Here is a 19,686-nt window from a genome sequence, read left to right on the forward strand (position 1 = left end):
ATCCATGTCTGAAATTATAAATCCCAAGTATTACTCTGTCCTAAGAACCAGCTTTATAAAGCAGAGAATTGTTGCATGATGGTTCTTGAATGGGCACTGAAAATACTCTGTCAATGCTTAAATATCTCTCTTCCTAAAGTGTGAGTGCTTGAAATTGTACTTTTAAAGATTCATTTTCTTGTATCCTCAAAGAATTTTAGAGTCCCCTAATAAACTGTTGAATTGGAGGCCATAGAGATAACTGGTTTAATTGTTAGATTTTAAATTTAAATAAAAGTACCCTTCTAATAGGAAGTTTTCATCATATCTTGTCTTGGAAAATTTTGGAAGGGGACAAATGTTTTGGGAAGGTAGGTGGGAAAGCACTGACTCAGCTCTGGATAGAGTGGCCTGGCACTTCTTTATCAAGGCCAACTCATAGAAAATGATATAAAAAATCATTTACACCAAGATGTAAATGACTGAGTAAGCCAATCAGTGGCCTATTGTCCTGTCTAGAAGAACTTAAATTTTAGATGCAATTGGACACATGGATAATATATATTTTGAGGGGCAGGGAGTCCTGCCTTGAATGACTGAGATCATATCTTGGAATTCCATTGTCAATCTCTGTTATGAGAAACAGTGTGAGTGCTGTTTTGTAATAAAATGAATGCTTGGCAAATAGCAGGTGCTCAAATTTCGACATTCATTTGGTTTAATGAATAAACAGTGATAACTGGAACGAGTGAAGTTGACTTAAATCAACATGTTGGCTCAGAGGAAGAAGTGATTAAATACAGCTCCAGGGTTCAGGAAAAGCCTTTTGAAGGAGGTGTATCATTCCAAGGAAGATCATTCCAGTCTAGGGAAAGGCATGGGGACTGGAGTATCTATATTTTTAAAAGGTGCCAGGTTGAGTTTGAAATGGGACAGGTTTGAGTATGACAGTTTCAAGCAGATACAACAGCAAGAGTAAGGGTGTAGAGGTAGGGCTGAGTGCAGGTGGATAGGGCTGAGAGGCAGTTGCTGGAAATGAGGCCAGAAAGAAAGGTTTGGGAGATGCCCTAAGAGCAAAGTACATCATTTTGAGGCAGCTGAAGCCGAATCATTAGTTAAGTGGTTTGCCAAGGATGCACAAAACAGCGCTGCAAAAGAGTATGTAGCACCAGGTCTCCAGTGTTGTTTCCACTGTAACAGGTGCTTAGGTAATAGCTAGACCAGGAAAGTCTTGAAATGTCTGAAGGATGAAATTTTTGATAAGAGTCTTAGTCCATAGTAGCTAGATGTCCACTTGTCATGCAGCACTTGATGCTGAACCTCCTAAACTCTAAGTGATTTTAAAATTTTGTCCTCAACGGAAAAATGTAGGGCATTTCCTCTCTACACCAATTCGCCAACACGAGAGGTAATGGCCTGCTTTGCAAAGTCGTCTAGCATCACGTTGTAGCCGCCTTTTCCAACACTGACCTTCCTTGAAATGCCCCAAGTCGACGTCATCCTGTGAGTTCAGGGGGCGGTGCGCCCCTGACCACACCCCCTGCTGCCGGAGCCTCGCCTCTCAGCAGTTTCTCCCCTCCTTTTTTCAGGTGCGTCGTGACGTAAGACGTGGGTCACACAACCTTGGCAACTGGTCCCGGAAGCAAAAAGCCGAGGGGCGGAGAAGAAGGCGGAAAGGAGGGCTTCCGTCCGGGTAGGCCGGCAGGGGGCGGGGCGGGGCCGGGCATGGTAACGGCTCGGAAGCCGAGGGGGTTGGGTCGGGGGGAGGCAGAGGGACCGGTGTCGGCCGCGGCTGCCGCTGCCGCCGCTGCTCCAGTCTGTTCCGTGTGGCCCACGCGGGCCCCGCTGCGGCCATGATGATCCACGGCTTCCAGAGCAGCCACCAGGACTTCTCCTTCGGGCCCTGGAAGCTGACGGCGTCCAAGACCCACATCATGAAGTCAGCGGATGTGGAGAAGTGAGGCTCCGGGGCTGGGATTCGGACGCGAGCCGGGGAGCTGGGCCTGGGTGGGAGGCAGGGCGAGCTCGGCGGAGCCCCAGCCCTTCTCTGGGGGGCGGAGGCTCGGGTCCCTCCGGACGGGACCTTTGAATTGACAACACCAGGAAATATTCTTTTCGCCACCTCCTGTCCTTCGGTTCGGGCCGCCAGGCGCTGCCTTCGTGAAATTGTCACTCCGCCTGGGTTTGAGCAGAGCATGATTGTTACAGTGGACTTTCCCGTCCCGTAGGTCTCTACCTGCCGCAGCCTGGGCCACCTTTAGACTATTTCTTTCTGGGTGGCTATGACCTGTTTTCTTAGGGGTTAATAACGGGGATGATATATATGCTTGGTTTTTAGCATGTCAGAGGCCGTGTCAGGCACGTGAGATACAGAAGATGAAAGACAGCCTCTGCCTCGAGGAATTCAGTCTTGTGAGAGAGACAGACAATTATAATACAGTGTGAACTGATATAGGTGTATATGCAGGGTTATCTGAGATTGTTTAAGGGAACAAGGCATCCGGGAAATTGGGATGCCTGAACTGAATCTTGATAAAGGCGGTGGGATGGGGTGGGGTTGGGGGCATGTGTAAAGCCGAAAGGCCAGGGAGAGTGACAGCTGTGATGCGTTTGTGATGCCTGAACTGAATCTTGACAAAGTCGGGGTGGGGGCGGGGTCCGGGGGCACGTGGCAAGCGGGTGGGTCAGAGAGAGTGGGAGCCATGAAGAACTGTTTCTGTGTGATTGGCGTGTGAGGTATCAGAGGGGGAGTACTGTAGTGAGAAGCCACAGGCAGGTAGGCCCCTGGGCGGTGGAGATACCACTGAGAGAACTTTTATGCCAGCCTCAGGAGTTTTGAATTTTATCTAACGACCACCGGGTGCCATTTTACACAAAGGATCGACATTATCAGATGTATACTCTGAAAGATTTCTCTGGAGGTGATGTGGAGGATGGATTGGTGGGCTGCAGGACTGGGTAAGGAAACCAGTTAGAAGGGGAGAGAGGAGAGGTTTTAGAAGATTAAGTCCCTGAATTTGATGGCCACTTGATAGGAGGAAGGAAAAAGGAGGAATCCATACCCTTGGCAAGATTTCATTGCCATTGGGCAAGGTGAGAAACCCAGGAGGAGGAGCAGATTGGGGGCAGGTGTTGGACAGAGGATGAGTTTAGTTTTGTTGAAATATGAGTTGTGTGTAGGTTATAAAGTGGAGGTGTCTTAGGCGTTTATTTTGGAGTTTAAAAAAGATGACTTGTCCATGGATTTAGGTTTGGGAATCATCAGCTTATAGTTGATACCTGGAGCCTTGGGAGTGAATTAAGATCATCTAGAAGTTATCCAGAAGAAAAGGAAAAGGTCATGAGATGGAACCCTAGGGAGCGTGGACATTTTAAGATTTAGGCAGAGGGAAGTGACCAGGGAAGAGAGGAGAGTCATGAAAGGATGTTTAGCTTCCTAATTGAAAAAAAAAAAAAAAAAAAAAAAAGTAACATTCTTGCAGAGTCACTAAGAAAAATTAGGAAAATACAGAAAAGAAAGGGAAAAAATTCCCTTCATCCCACCACAGACTGAGTTACTCTCTGAGTTTTCCTCTCCATATAACTTTCTCTGTTACATATTGCACCATATATATAATTGTGTTATATAAAGCAGTCAGCTTCAAATTGTGGTTACCCATATAATTTACTTACAGACTCCCTAAGAGGTGCTGGATGCATGGAGAGTTCTAAGGGAATCAAATTCCCGATCTTTAATCTCCTTGTTTATTATTTCTAAAACAGCTCTGCCTGAGTATACTTAGTCCTTTTTCCTTATGACGAAAGAAAGGCTTATCTGCTCCCATCCTAAATTTTTCTGTGATGCCTTGCCCTAGGGTATAGAAACCTCTTGGGTGCTATATAAATGAATTAGGGGAAATTTTGGATTAACGAAACTTCCTTTAATGAATTAAGGCATCTTAATCCCATAGAGGCTTCCTGTCTTCCTTGCCTTATAAATGGTCCTACCTATTTGTTAATGGTGAAGCTTGACATTAGAAATGGGGTTAAGATACTCTGTGTTTGGCCTGTGTTTAAGATACTCGGAATTTAGGACATTTGAAGAAGTGTAAGTTAGTGGCAGTGATTCTTTTACATATATGACTGGAATATTTCATAGGACTACCAGATTTTTCCAGATATGTTGGGAAAAATCCAAAGAATCACATCTTATATTAGTTCATATTTGGTATGCATTATCCAGTAAAGTGGTTAGAACTTTACTACTTGACTGGTTTATTTTACTTAGCATAATGTCCTCAAGTTTCATCCATGTTGTCACAAATTGCAGAATTTCTTTCTTTTTAAAGGCTGCATAGTATTCCATTGTATGTATAAAACACATTTTCTTTTCTTATTTCTTTGCTTTTTGTTTCTTTTTTTTAAACCACATTTTCTTTATCCATTCATATGTCTATGGACATTTGCATGGGAATGTTGATCTTTCTAGTATTCAATATTTTCTACTTCCTAATAACAAAAGAATAAATTTCACTTAAATTTATTTTTATAATTTAGCTATCATACTAAAGATGTGCAACTTAAAAGGTTAGATTACTGATATGTGCACATATGCATAAACACAGAGATAAAATAAACATACAGTGTGCCTGTTTTTTTCTTTACTATTGTATCATAAGCATTTTTCTCCATTATTATATTCTCCCTTTAAGTATTTTTAATGATTCCATAATATTTCATCATATGGATATACTATAGTTTACATAACCATTTATTTCTTTATAATTAGAGTATTTCTTTTTCTATTAAAAATAAGATGATTATGAGTATTAATGTGTATAATTTTTTTTTCCTGCATTGGGGATTATTTCTATATTACAGATTTCCCAAAGCTGATATTTTGGGTCAAAGAATATAAATTTGATTAAGTTCTTGGTACTTTTGTCTTAATTTTTGCCCCAGGGTGGAATGTAAATTGATGCAGTTCTTCTGAAAATCAAGTGAGCAAGTGCTTGTTTCCCTCAGTGGGTGCTTTTGCTTTTTTTTAAAGCTTGCAACAAGTTGAGAATTTTACTGGCGAAGGTGTTTTCCTACAAGAAACAGGATCTTTAATTGCTATCTTTTCTTCATAGCCAAAATTAATATAATTGTTGTGTAAGAACAAAAAGTTCACCAGAGATCGGAAGCTTATGGAAACATGGGACTGTGGTGCATTAAGTCCTCTCCTGGGCAGTCATGGTGGAATTAGAACCCATCTTTATTCTTGAAAGTGGTGGGGCTTTGATGATCCAGGAATGAAGTAGATGTTTATAATAAGAATCAATATTTTTTCCATTTAAGGCTTAAGTATTTTAATTTGTTTATGCAGGGTTTTTTGCTTGTTTGTTTTTAATATATATACAAGACTTGATTGGTGTGTCTGATTGGAAATAGATTTAAAGCAATTGGAAAGAGAGTAATTGTGGTCTTGGGATATGCATAGATCCTTTGTTAGTCTTGTGTAAGAATATATTCTTTAATATAGCATTATTTTACTTTACCTAACAAGTATAACTATGTAGCTGTTCAAAAATCCAGAAGTCTTAAAAAAAGAAAAAAGAAAAGAAAGCCTTCTGTTCTGCTAAAGTAGCTATCATAGAACACTTGCACTAAAATTCTGTGCTTTGTTCAGGATCCCTTAGAACTTCATTCAAAGCATATTTACACTTTTGACTATTGCATACTGTATGATTGTAACCATATTGGAAATGTAAGGAAGGAAAAGAGTTCCATATAGTCACTTTGCCCTAATAAATGAATTGTTAGCATATTTCATGTTCTCTTTTTATTCATTATGCAATTTTAAGGAGTGTGATTGTTTGCTTTTCTATCCTTTGATAGATAAGAAACCAAATAAAAAGGGATGAGGGTGCTTCAGGGGCAGATACCTACATTCTAGAGCAGCTAGAGGTATACACACTCAATTGAACTTGAGGACATTATCTTACAAGATTGTTAAATATGATGATCTCTGGTCAGCAAGAAAAGGTAAAATAACATTTTATATGTTTTGTTTAAAAACAAAGAGAAGTGTACAATACATTTTGAAAATTTTCCAAAATCAATAAACAGAAAAAAATTGGTACATAAGATAACTGGAAAATCACTTCCATGGAACCTCTGTGTTAGTTGTGCTTTCAGGTTGCAAGGAACGGAGACGCCCCCCCACCCCCCCACCCCCGTGTTGCCTCAAGTGATGAGAATTTAATAATACATGAGGAAATAATTAAACACAGGAATTAGCTCAGAAAATGAACAGCAGTTCTTGTGGCCCCAACTACAGATGTACCTAATCTTCTTGTTACCCTTATTTCTCAGTCTCTACTTGGCTCTATCAGCTTCTCTTGCTATTACTTAAAAATTTCACTCTCCCCTCTTCTCTACCTCATGGTTCTGTGTCATGCCATGTCTCTTGGTCTGTGCTTCATTTAACTGTCATTCAGACTTATAAAAAGAGGGATCAGAGTAAGTTTAATTGGCCGTTATTCAATTCAGCGTGAGTGTATCGGGCAGAGTTCTCAGGCTAAAATTCAGGGGTTCCTGCCAGCCCATAGATAATTGCCTTTGGTTGAGAAGCCAAACTTTCATCCCTAAGTTGAAAGTCCCGGTTGTAACTCAGGTGTTGGGGTCATAAGGCATGGTAACCTATACATTGACCCACTTTTTTCAGAAGTAACGAGTAGCCACTTAAAAGTCTTTATAACAGGGGTCACAGACTCAGCTTTTAAAGGGCCAAGGAGACTGGTGAACCAGAGAGCCCATGCCCCACTTGAAGGGGGCAACCTCCACTCAGCTCCAGCCAGTTGGTGTCACGTGCAAATACAGGTCCAATGTCGCCAAGTCTTTTTTTTTTTTTTTTAAGAGGAACTAGAAGTCCAGATTTCTCAAAAATCTCTCAATTTTTATTGGCACCTCAATAATTTTGCCAGTTATTTCAAATATTAAAAAATATATTGTGTAGGCTAATCAAAACACATCTGTGGGTTAATAATTTGTGATCCTGGTCTTATAGTATGTCTAATATAACTTTCTTATGTAATGAGGTTAGCTAGATGAGGTCCAAGTCTTTATAAAGCAGTCTAATATAATGGAAATAGGCCTGGTGTTACCACTTAACTGGCTCTGTGATTTGAGTTAGCTGCTTAAACTCTCTGAGCCTTTCTTAGCTCACAGGGTAGTTTTGAGGCTCAAATTCAACTGTCTCAGATGTGATCTGTGATCATGCTACCTAAAACAGTGCCTCCCCCATCACCTTGCTTTAATTTTTATATATCACTTGTTACTAGCTGACATTATATTGTGTATTTATTTGTATTTGTTTATTATCTGTCTTATTTAGCCCACTGCCTAATACAGTGCCAAAAAGATATACACAGAGAGAATGGATGATTAAACCATTTATAGACTTTACAAATATATCATTTTATTAAATCATGTATTATTTAACTCATTTAGGAGTAGAAGGTATTCTGTGGGGATCAAAAGGAAGCAAAAGTGCCAACAGTGATATAAAATAATCCTGCTGACTTTTGGTTATACATAGGTTAGCTGATGAATTGCATATGCCATCTCTCCCTGAAATGATGTTTGGAGACAACGTTTTAAGAATCCAGCATGGCTCTGGCTTTGGGATTGAGTTCAATGCTACAGATGCATTAAGATGTGTGAACAACTACCAAGGAATGCTTAAAGTAGCCTGTGCTGAAGAGTGGCAGGAAAGCAGGTGAGAATCTGGGTAGTTATGGGTTAAACAAAAAAGAAAAGAGTTGAAAAAATATTCAGTTGTGATATGTGTATTTTATTAGAATAGCTAGCACTATTAATAAATCTGATAGTTGAATCATTCTAGAGTTCATTTTTCTCATCCATAAAATGGAGATTAATTACCCCACTCTTGAATACTTCTTGAATTAAATTGAATTACAATTGAGCTGAGCTATGTAGGGTTTGCTTTTTTGAGCTTTCAGTGTTCTTTAGTGAAGAGGCATTACACTGTGTACTTTAATGTTCCTATTTTTGAAGAACAATGTTTACTTAGGATTTGCGTTGAAAATTTGAGGAGCATTGAAATTAAGAAAAATGTATTTTCTTTCATAATCAAATCAGCAGTTATTTACTTTGTGCCTATTATGTACTAGGTTCTTTGAAAAAAGTATAAGCCTTTAAACCATGTCCTCAGGCAGTGTACAGATTAATTGGAGAGACTACATTATCAGTGCATGACAAGTTAAATAACAATAAATGTGCAGAAAAACTAAGACGGATCTTGTGTTAGTGAATTATGACAAGTCTATGTATTTAGTAGGATAGTTTATATTACCTGTCGAATGTGATTTGGTGTGATATATGAATACAGATGACCTATGCTCTGCATCGCTGACTGATCCTCTCACTTTGGTATTTGAGGACGGAGGGTGAGCACTCGAAGGAGGTTGTGAAACCGTATGATTGGACCTATACAACCGATTATAAGGGGACGCTACTTGGAGAATCACTTAAGCTAAAGGTAAATCTTAGTTTTTGCTTTTATGAGTCGTTGATTGCCTTGGACAGTTTCAGTGTTAGAACTTTCTAGTAATGGGTTATTTTATGCTGCTACTTTACTTTCTATTGTGCGAGGCTTCAGAACCTAATGTAAAGGGATTTTGCTTGTTGATTATCAGCACAAAATAAAAGAAAGCCATAGTGGAACAATTTTTGCTAAAAATGTGGTTGGTAGCAATGGCAGACTGCCTTAATGTTATCATTATCGCTATCAGGAAGCATTAAAATGTATGTGTTCTTGGTGTAATGTATTAGGTGATTTAGGCAGAACCTGCTAGCTAGTAGCTTACAGTTTTACAGATGAACAGATATGTGGGCAGATAGAAATTTTGGTCAGACAGCTTGGATTATTGTTCTGCCTACGCTATGTGTGAACCTGGTGTGACTTCAGGCAAGTTATTTAATCTGTCTGGTTCTGTTTTATCAGTAAATTGGATAAACAGAAATATCTACCTCACAGCAGATATAAGATAATCTACGGGAAAGTTCTCAATGAATTCTAAGTCTCTGTATTAATGTTAAGTTGCATCTGTGTAAGCCCTGCTTAAGAAGAGATTCACTTCGTGGTAAAGACACCAGGAAGGTGGAATTGGTAGGCCTCATATTGGGAGCTTAGCTACATAGAGCCATGGATACTGCAGGGAACAGACAAAAAAATCCTTCCATTACAGTCTAATGGGGGAGGAAGGTTTTTCTAGTCCATTAATACTTCATAGATTAATTTTCTCTCTTTTCACTCCTGATTGAAAAACTTTGCAAAGTGTGTAGGCCTTTCGATATTTCATTGCAAGGAGTGAGGAAACGAGAGCTTGTTTTAACCCAATGCAATAACGATGATGACTTACTTTGTGGGCTGACTTACAGAAGCCTCCTGGAGGCTATGAAGTAGCATTAGCTGTGATCGAGGAGCAAGATCCACGGCAGTAGAGACAGGGAGTGTGAGAGTAGTAGGGGGTGAAAGGCGTGTGCTCAGTACCCTTTATTGGCACTTCAGCCTGTCATGTAATTTGTTCTAAGGTGTTGCTGACAAATGTCAATGTGATCAACCACTCACTAGTGGTAAGGAGCTCTGGGTTTGGCAAACCTGAGTTCAAATCCCAGCACCATCACTTAACAGCTTGGAAAAGCAACTTAATCTTTGCTAAGCCTTAGTTCTCACTTTGGTAAACTAGGGATGATATCAGTTGTGAGGTAGTAAATAAGATAACATGTACTAAGTGTTTATGGTACAGTGTCTGTTAACACAATAAGATCTTAATAAATGGCAGCTGCTATTATTATGGTAATATCGTATCTCAAATGTCAAGGCAACTAAGTTAATATTATTGAAATGCCAAGAGTAAAAGTAGCTATATTGTCTAAATAGTACTTACCCTTGCTTTATGGTCTAAACAGAGTTGATGAATGTGTTCCTTTATTGCCTTAAAAAATAGAGTGACTATTTTCCAGGTAAAATTGTTAGGACTTTGTTGCTTAATTCTCAAAATAGTCTTGTAGGATAGGCATTTCTATCCTTATTTTGTAGACGAAGAAATGAGTTCAAGATCTCAAAGTATGTGTCTCTTAGTAACATAACACCGATGATAGAGCTTCTTGTTAAGCACATTTGTTATATGTGGAAGATCACTTTCATAGGAACATTTTTTACTTTTAACTTTGTTTTAATACCTAAAGATTTTTTTGGCCTGTAATATTATTTGAGATTTTAAATTATTTAATCCTTCAGCTCTTCCTTAAAACACTATTCAGAAGCCCTGGTATGTATAGGAAGTGTATGCCTGTGTGGGAGAAGGTATTTTATATGTACAGTAAGAATATCAGAGAATGAGGCATTAGAATGAAGCCTTTCCTTTGCCCGTAAATTCTTGGTTTTTAGTTGCTGGGGCCTGTTGGGGTGTGGGTGTGTGTGTGTGTGTGTGTGTGTTTGATGTTTTCTCACTCTTCAGGTTGTTTAACCTATTACTCTGAGTTGTAGCATGGTGTAAGAGGAGAGGGCCAGTCACAGAGTTGTACTGACCTGGCTGGATTCATATCCAGCCTTGTCATTTGTTGTCTGGGCTACCATAGGCACTTGTCTCAGATTATGGTATGAGAATGTTATGAGAAAACAGGTCAAATGCCTAATATGTACCTGGCCTATAGTAACCTATCAACGTTTGGCTGTTTTCTTCTTTCTTATTAAATAAATAAATTGAATATGCAGGAAAATATAAGTAGAAGACTGCCTCTTCTATTGATGCTGCTTTTTAGGAATAAAACATGCTTAGTGTTCATGCATTTAAAAAAGCTTTTTTTTTTTTTAAAGCACATTGGAGCATTTGCCCAACTTAGTGTGATTCAGTATCTTGAGCTTTCTTTTTTCCTTTTTTTTTCATTGTGGTAAAAAAATATGTAACATAAAATCTACTATCTTAGTTATTTCTAAGTGTATTAAACACTGTTAAGTATATTCATGTTGTTGTGCAACTAATCTCCAGAACTTCTTCCTCTTGAAAAACTGAAACTCTATACCTATTGAACAGCAACTCCCCATTTCTTCCTTCTCCCAGCACCTGGCAGTCACCTTTCTACTTTCTGTGAATTTGACTATTCTAGATGCCTCGTGTAAGTGGAATCATACATTATTTGTCTTTTTGTGACTGGCTTATATCACTTAGCATAATGTCCTCAGGGTTTATCCATGTTGTGGCATGTGTCAGACTTCCCATCCTTTTTAGGGCTGAGTAATATTCCATTGTATGTATATACCACGTTTTGTTTTTCCATTCATTTGTCAGTGAGCATTTGGCTTGCTTCTGCCTCTTGGCTATTGTGAATAGTGCTGCTATGAACATAGGTGTGCAAATCTCTCTTCAAAATTCTGCTTTTATTTTTTGGGGGGTATATACCCAGAAGTGGAATTGCTGGATCATATGGTAATTCTATTTTTAATTTTTGGAGGAACCCCTGTACTGTTTTCCATAGCGGCTGTACAATTTTACATTCCCACCAGCAGTGTATGAGAGGTTTTGATTTGCATTTCCCTAATGACTAGTGATGTTGAACATCACTATGCTTGTTGGCCATTTGTATATCATCTTTAATATCTTGAGCTTTTAAAAATAACTTTAGGGCAGGAATGTGCTGACATAAACATTGGAAATGAACGGAGTTTATAAGACAAAAGGCAAAAAGAACTACATATGAGTACTGTATGCTTGTTGATAGTTGTTTTCCTCAGAGGTACGGGTTAACAATTCTGGTACTGTTTTAGTTTTGCAAGATGAAAAAGTTTTAGAGATCCGTCTTACAACAATGTGAATATAATTTACACTACTGAACTGTACACTTAAATATGTTAAGATGGTAGATTTCTTGTTATGCTTTTTTTCTTTTTTGCCAGCAATTAGAAAAAAAGTTAAACATGATTGCCATGTAACCGAGCAATTCCACTCCTAGGTATACACTCAAGAGAATTGAAAACTATATATCCACATAAAAACCTGTACATGAATATGCATAGCTGCATTACTTATAATAGCTAAAATGTGAAAACCACCCAGATGTTCATCGGTGGATAAACAGAACTGGTATATCTAGACAGTGGAATATTATTTAGTCCTGAAAAAGGAATGAAACACTGATACATGCTACCACCTTGGAAACATTATGCTAAGTGAAAGAAGCCAGACACAAGGGTACATGTATATGATTCCAGAATGATTTGCTGAACAAACAAATCTATAGAAACAGAAATTAGAGTATTGGCTTCCAGGGGCTGGGGGACATGGGGAATGGAGAGTGACTGCTAATGGGTATGGCGGTTTCTTTTTGGGGTGATGATATGTTCTGGACTAGATAATAGTGGTGACTGCACAGTCTTGTGAATATACTAAAAACCACTGAATTGTACACTTTAAAAGGGTAAATTGTATAGTATGGGAGTTATAGCTCCATTTTTTTAAAAAAGAAAAATCATTGTAAAACATAGCAATTTCACTGTATGTTCCTAATGGGATGTACACACACACACTACTTTCAGCAGTTTTTAAAAAGGGAATTTAACATAGGGTTCTTAGCATTTGCTGTTAATTAACTTTATATGATAAATTTAAAAATATTTATGTCAAGTAATTTCCTTATTAGAAGCCTCCATCTGATGTGAGGGAGGTTCCACTTGAAAGATGTGACCAGGACTTATTTTTCTTGTAATGTATCAAGAATATTTGTAGTGCTCCATATGTTTATTTTATTTTATTTTATTTATTTATTTTTGGCTGTGTTGGGTCTCCGTTTCTGTGTGAGGGCTTTCTTTTAGTTGCGGCAAGCGGGGGCCACTCTTCATCGTGGTGCGCGGGCCTCTCACCATCGCGGCCTCTTTTGTTGCGGAGCGCAGGCTCCAGACGCGCAGGCTCAGTAGTTGTGGCTCACGGGCCTAGTTGCTCCGCGGCATGTGGGATCTTCCCAGACCAGGGCTCGAACCCGTGTCCCCTGCATTGGCAGGCGGACTCTCAACCACTGCACCACCAGGGAAGCCCCGCTCCATATGTTTTTTAAGCTTTTTAAAAATTGTGGAATAACTTAGAAAAGTCCATAAAACATGAAGGTAGAGTTTAATGAATTGTAAAATGTAACCACCCAGGAAAAGAAATAGAACATTGTGAGCACCCACAAGCAGGACCCTTCCCGATCATAGTTCTTTTAAAAAAAATATTTCCTAGTATCCTTTGAAATTTTCAACCTTAGCTTTTATTTCCTTGAAACTAGTGTACATTGTTGTTTTACAGCTTGGGCCTCATATTTTCAACATCTAGAGTCCCCAGTGTCTTTTATTGTCTTGTTATTTCTGTTGGTTCCGATTTATGGTGTCTAGACTCCTAATATGCCTTCTTATTTTTCTTTGCATCCTGTTTTCCCTCCACAGAGGATTTTTGTTTATTTCTGGTGGGCAGCTGAGGGCATTCATAGTCAAGGGCATAGGTTTGCAAACTGTTTCTGTAAAGGACCAGATAGTAAGTATTGCAGGCTTTGAGGACTGTAGAGTTTATGTTGCAGTTACTCAGCTGTGCTGCTGTAGTCGAAAGCAGACATAGACAATATGCAAACGAATGAGTATAGCTGTTTCTCAGTAAAAAATTTTTTTTTTATTTATGGACATGGAAATTTGAATTTCATATAATTTTTATGTGACATGAAATATTCTTAAGAAAAAATTTCCCCCAGTCATTTGAAAAATGTAAAAAGGATTCTCAGCTTGCAGTTCATATAAAAATAGGTGGCAGGACACATTGGCCTGGAAGTCTCAGTTTGCTAACCTCTGGTATGGGGCCGGAGTTTGAGGTTTACTGGGCGTGTAGTATAAGAAGCTGCGCAACCAGTGTCGCACTTTGAGATGTCATCCCAAAATTGGGAGCAGGGCAAGGAATTCTCCAAGGCCTCTGCCCTTAGTGAACACTGAGCACTTATGGCGCCAGCAGAGCTCAGCCTCCCCTCTGTCCAGTCATTGCTGATGCCTCAAGGCCAAAGCCGGAAAACCATAGGCTCACTTTCACTTTCCTGGGCGCCAGTCCTCTTCCAGATATCAGCCCAGTCATTCTTTAGTGCCTTGGCTGTATAATGCTTTTAAGAAGCGTTTATTTTTTCGTCCAGCTTTTTAAATTGTCTTCAGCAAGAGGGTTTGTCCAGGTTACTTATTTTGGCAATACCAGAAGCCAAAAATGTTCCGTATGTCTTAAGTGTAGCTGTTTTACCTTTTCTTTTCAGATGCTTGAGTTCAGAGAGGAGATGAGTGGCGTTGAGGAAGAGAAAAGGCAGATAAATACAAAGTTTTAGACATATTTGTCCTTATGAATGAAGAAGATAGTATATAGATAAGTTAAATATATTGAATTTCCCTAATCCATGTGTTATCTAATTATTTTTTGTCTTTCTCTTCCAAACATTTTATAAGAACAAGTAAATGGCAAAACTGATGGATTCATGTTCACCAGTCACTTACTGAAGGCATATATGAAATATTAGTGAAGTAGCCATTTACTAATGAGAAAATTCATGTAATGATTAATTTTTTGGAAGTCAGATGTATCCATAAGGAGGATTTTCAGATGTGTTCCTTTGAACTAAAACTAATTAAAAAGTAAGGAATTTAGAAGTTGTGTTTATTTAATAGTAACTAAAGTTTTATGCTCTTAGGGAATCCTAGAGGCACCAACGTTGGTCTTAAATAGATCACAAACATGCAAGTGATGCAAGGGACTGATTATATGCTGCCCTATCCCTATCCCTCACGTTCCTTCCCCACTCCGAATTTCACCTTCACGTGTGGTCTCATGTCTGATCTAGACACATATTGGCATAAAATTGCAGAGGGCTGAAATGTTATCTGTAGGTAAACATGGAAGAACTATGGACATTTTTTTCACCTCTTGGGAATCGCATACAAACTGCTAGTTTCTTTCATAGCAGCCTTTTCCCCCTCTGCATCACTTAATACTCCCTAAGATCATTTTCCCACAAAATCTATGTAATCTCTTGGACATCCGTATCATATTTTTCTAATTCTTGTCGAGTTTTCTGAAACTACTCTTCATTTCTTAATTCTATCCATGAGTCAAACAAATGACCTAGTCATAGCTACTAAGTAAAGTAAAATAATAGCTACTATTTACTGAATTCTTATGGTTTGACAAGCATTGTTGTGTTTGTTTATGATACAACTATGTCAAAGAATTGAAAAGCTGAACATTTTGTAGTGAAATTGAATGTAGTAAAGAATGGTATCACAAATCATACTTTCATGTTACTATTAGGAGACACTTGGATTTAGTGAGCTACTGATGTGACCTGCCTTGAGATTGTTGGTGCTTTTGTTGGGTTATGTATGTTTGTGTCGGGGCTGCAAAATAATACTTTGAAAAAATAGCCAGTATCCTCTAATGCCCTTTGGAATGCTAGGAGTTTCCCTTAGAATTTCTCTGCAAGTTCTTATTTACCTCAATATTTAAAACACCTTTGTTTGTAGATTTGGGGATCTAAAATATATAACATCATTCCAATGGGAAAAAATTTTTTTAAGTTCCAAATAAATGTCATAAAAGTAGACTTTTACGGCACAGAACTGCTTTGAACTTCTGTGATAGTAGTAGTTCATCACACTGACTAATTTTCAGATGGTTAATTTTCTCATGGTCACAATAGAGCACTTGATTTTAATGTGTTCTATTTAATGATTTTCATATGAAAGACGATGAATTTTGACTCTCTGTTGTGAAGCTATAGTATCAGACATCTCAGGTTTTTCAGGGACAAGGCATATATCTCGTTTTTCGTGTCTACTGATAACACCCAAATTTAGAACCGGGTGCTCTGGCTATGCAGAAAATACTGGTAGGAAAGCTGTCAAATTTTTTTTTTATGTGCCCCTTCTTATATTTTTTCTTTTAGGTTGTACCTACAACAGATCATATAGATACAGAGAAATTGAAAGCCAGAGAACAGATTAAGTTTTTTGAAGAAGTTCTCCTGTTTGAGGATGAACTTCATGATCATGGAGTTTCAAGCCTGAGTGTGAAAATTGTGAGTATTGTGAATGTGTTTAAAATTAACTTCTTCCATTTTTACCATTGGTCAGAAATACAAGACTAACTTGAAATCATACCATCTTAACGTGATGTCATGTAAAGTTTCACTTGGGTCTAGAATACATCTTATTAATATCCATCATAAAATTCACAAAATCTTACATATTTTATATATTGTATTCTGTGTATTTTGTATATTGTTAAGACTTCAGCAAATCATTTTTTTGTAGACCTGTCTGGCTACTTTGCTGTTTGTTTATTACTTAATTTAAATGAAAACTGTGGCTCAATTTTCACATTTCTGAATTAAAAATGATAATTGAAAGGATCTGCAGACAGCACAGTGGATGTCATTTTATTTTTATGTATTTTTAAAATTATTTTATTTTTTTTTTTAATCTTTGGCTGCATTGGGTCTTTGTTGCTGAACGCAGGCTTTCTCTAGTTGCAGCGAGCAGGGGCTACTCTTCATTGGGGTGTGTGGGCTTCTCATTGCGGTGGCTTCTCTTGTTGCGGAGCACAGGCTCCAGGCACGCGGGCTTCGGTAGTTGTGGTGCACAGGCTTAGTTGCTCCGCGGCAGGTGGGATCTTTCCGGACCAGGGCTCGAACCCGTGTTCCCTGCATTGGCAGGTGCATTCCTAACTACTGTGCCACCAGGGTAGCCCCTGGATGTCATTTAAAAAAGTCACCCATGTGTCAGAATTTCAGTGCACCATTAAAATACACTTTAGTCTCCAGCATAGAAGTGGAAAACAGAAATGACAAGTGTTAATTCCCTCTTTTTTTTTTTTGTATTCTTTTCTACCAGCGGAGGACAGACTACTTCCATTAACAGTGTTATTGGTGGAACATACTAAAAAAGAATAATAAATAGATCCCCTATTTGTTTGCTATTAGGTTATAATTGGGTTTCTAACACTTTCCAGAGAAACTTCAACTGAAACTTTTTATTAAATGCCTTATCCTTAAGATCCAGCTAAAATGTCACCTCCTCTGTAAGGCCTTCCACAGCTCTCCTAGGCAGAGTCAAATATTCCTTTACCATACTCCTATAAGTACTTTTTTTTTTTAACCCCTCTATCATAGCACTTATCATAACGACTGCCAAAGACAAGGGCCCCAGCATCAAACATTGTTCTTGGAGCATGATTATGGATACTGTGATTTAAATAATAATAAAGAATGAAAACAATAAGTCAAAAGCAGCAATAAATGTGTTTTAAGCTGAGTTTTTCTGTAGAATCATAGGATTTTGGAATTGTAATGAATTTTTAGAGAATCATTTAGTCTAGCCTCTATAGATGAGACCCAAAAAGTTAGTTTATCTAAACTTGTGACACTAATTAGTGACAAAGTTGTCTTTGTACCATCTAACATATATCATTATTCTAGCATTAGATGATTGTTCCTTGTTCACCTATAACTTTCCCCCAGTTTATCTCTTGTCATTTAGATTTGTTCATTCTCCAGCTCAGCCAGTCATGTACCTTTCCACTTGTCTACCTACCTATGGAATTGACTGTGTCGAATGTTCATTATGAGTTTGCATATCTGGATGTGCATTTGTAGCCAAGTGGGTAGATAGTCTACAGTGTATACAAGTGGGTAGGTATGTAGGGAGCATGTGTTTTTTGCAGCTGAAGGAGTTGGAGAGGGTATGGGCATAAATGTATTATGTGTGTATCAGAGTAAATAGTAAGTCTCAAACTGAAGCGTAACATCACCTTAAAATGCTTTCTTCTTACCTAGTGTAACTTTTAAAAAGTTATGTGATAGGGTTCCATTTTAAGAATGCCTGGAAGGATTTCATTAGAATAGTGAACTTCCGTTCTGGGTTGGTTTCTTTCTCAGAATGTAACAGATATTGCTGTAAATAAAATAAATGCCATAATTTCTGGCTTAGAGGCAATAGGGTATGGACAAATGAAGTTCTTTCCTATAGAAGCAAAGATTAGGCTGGTAAATGTGGATGTAGGTGAGAAACCAGGAATGTGGTGCCTGGGAAGTGAAGGGAGTAGAACTTCTCGAGGCTGGCATGGAGGTCAGTGTGCTGAAAAGAGATCTTAATAAGCTTAGAATGGGATGGTGTCCGCTAGACTAAAACATTTGTTTATTGGTTTTAGCAATTAGGATATTGTTCTTCACCATGGCAAGATCAAGGTAAGTTACATACTTAGGGGGTAAATGAAAGATGTGGAGGTGGAGAAAAAGTGTAGCTATAGACCAAACTTTCCTAAAGCTTACTGGTATAGGAGGGGCAACAGATGTAGCTAAGAGAGAACATGAGGTTGACAGAGGAGCATGTGTGTTTGTGTTTTTAAATATGGGGGAGACTTTAGCATGTTTAGGTACAGGAAGGACTCACTTGTAGACTTGTAGAGAAAGGGGTGAAAATGGATGGAGTGAGGTTTCTGAGGATGAGTATGGGAGGAAGAGGAAGGCTTTGAGCCTTTGCTGTATGTGAGACTGATTGGAAAAACTCCAGTCTTCTCCTGTGTTTCTCCTTTACTCTCACACTACTATCCCACTCACAACACTTCTGACACCAGATGTGTGAGTTTTTTCCCAGCACCAAGCAATTCTGTGACACCAGCTGGATGTCCTACAATTTAATCTAGTTCTGACATTATCTACCTGGAAATAACATCAGGTCCCACAGGTTAAGGACTCAGTCCCATGAGACTGCCCTCCCTCCTTCAGATGCCAATAGCAGGTAGTAGGTCCCCAGGTTACCCACAGCCTCTGTTGGACTTGGCTACAAATTGGAGGTTCCCATGACATTCTCCTTTTGGATTTGATTGTTTGCTAGAACAGATCATAGAACTCAGGGAAACACTTATGTTTACCAGTTTATTAAAGAATATGTTAAAGCAGGGGTCCCCAACCGGGCTGCACAGCAGGAGGTGAGGGGCGGGTGAGTGAGAGAAGCTTCGTCTGTATTTACAGCCGCTCCCCATTGCTCGCATTATCGCCTGAGCTCCACCTCCCGTCAGATCAGCGATGGCATTAGATTCTCATAGGAGCTCGAACCCTACTGTGAACTGCACATGCGAGGGATCTAGGTTGCATGCTCCTTATGAGAATCTAATGCCTGATGATCTGAGATGGAGCTGAGTCAGTGATGCTAGCGCTGGGGAGTGGCTGCAAATACAGATTATCATTAGCAGGGAGGTCTGACTGCACAGAAACCATAATAAATCAATTGCTTGCAGGCTCATATCAAAACCCTATCAGTGAGTGGCAAGTGAGAACAAGCTCAGGGCTCCCACTGATTCTGCATTATGGTGAGTTGTATAATTATTTCATCATATATTACAATGTCATAATAATAGAAATAAAGTGCATTATAAATGTAATGCACTTGAATCATCCCAAAACCATCCCCCCCTGGAAAAATTGTCTTCCACGAAACCGGTCCCTGGTGCCAGAAGGTTGGGGACCGCTGTGTTAAAGAATACGGATGAAGAGATACATAGGGTGAAGTCTGGGAAGGTCCTAAGCCTAGGAGCATCTGTCCCTGTGGAGTAGAGGTGCATTGTCCTTCCAGTATGTGGGTGTGTTCACCAGCCTGGAAGCTCTTTGAAT

General features: G+C 38.8%; 1 protein-coding gene across 3 annotated transcripts in view; it reads left to right on the forward strand.

Moving 5' to 3' along the window:
• The first annotated feature begins 1,693 nt into the window (after positions 1 to 1,693).
• TIPRL (TOR signaling pathway regulator) overlaps positions 1,694 to 19,686 on the forward strand; it is a 35,986-nt gene continuing 17,993 nt past the window's right edge. The window contains exons 1-4 of one of the 3 annotated variants that reach the window (XM_007172473.2): positions 1,694 to 1,936; positions 7,541 to 7,720; positions 8,404 to 8,503; positions 15,964 to 16,095. In XM_007172473.2, coding sequence (XP_007172535.2) covers positions 1,833 to 1,936; positions 7,541 to 7,720; positions 8,404 to 8,503; positions 15,964 to 16,095 — 516 coding nt within the window. In that variant the 5' untranslated portion in view covers positions 1,694 to 1,832. Of the gene's footprint in view, positions 1,937 to 5,876; positions 5,986 to 7,540; positions 7,721 to 8,403; positions 8,504 to 15,963; positions 16,096 to 19,686 lie in introns of those variants that run through there. The other 2 variants (XM_057530329.1, XM_007172474.2) reach the window with 2 other exon arrangements.

The sequence above is a fragment of the Balaenoptera acutorostrata genome, chromosome 1, assembly GCF_949987535.1.
Source record: "Balaenoptera acutorostrata chromosome 1, mBalAcu1.1, whole genome shotgun sequence".
NCBI lineage: Eukaryota > Metazoa > Chordata > Mammalia > Artiodactyla > Balaenopteridae > Balaenoptera > Balaenoptera acutorostrata.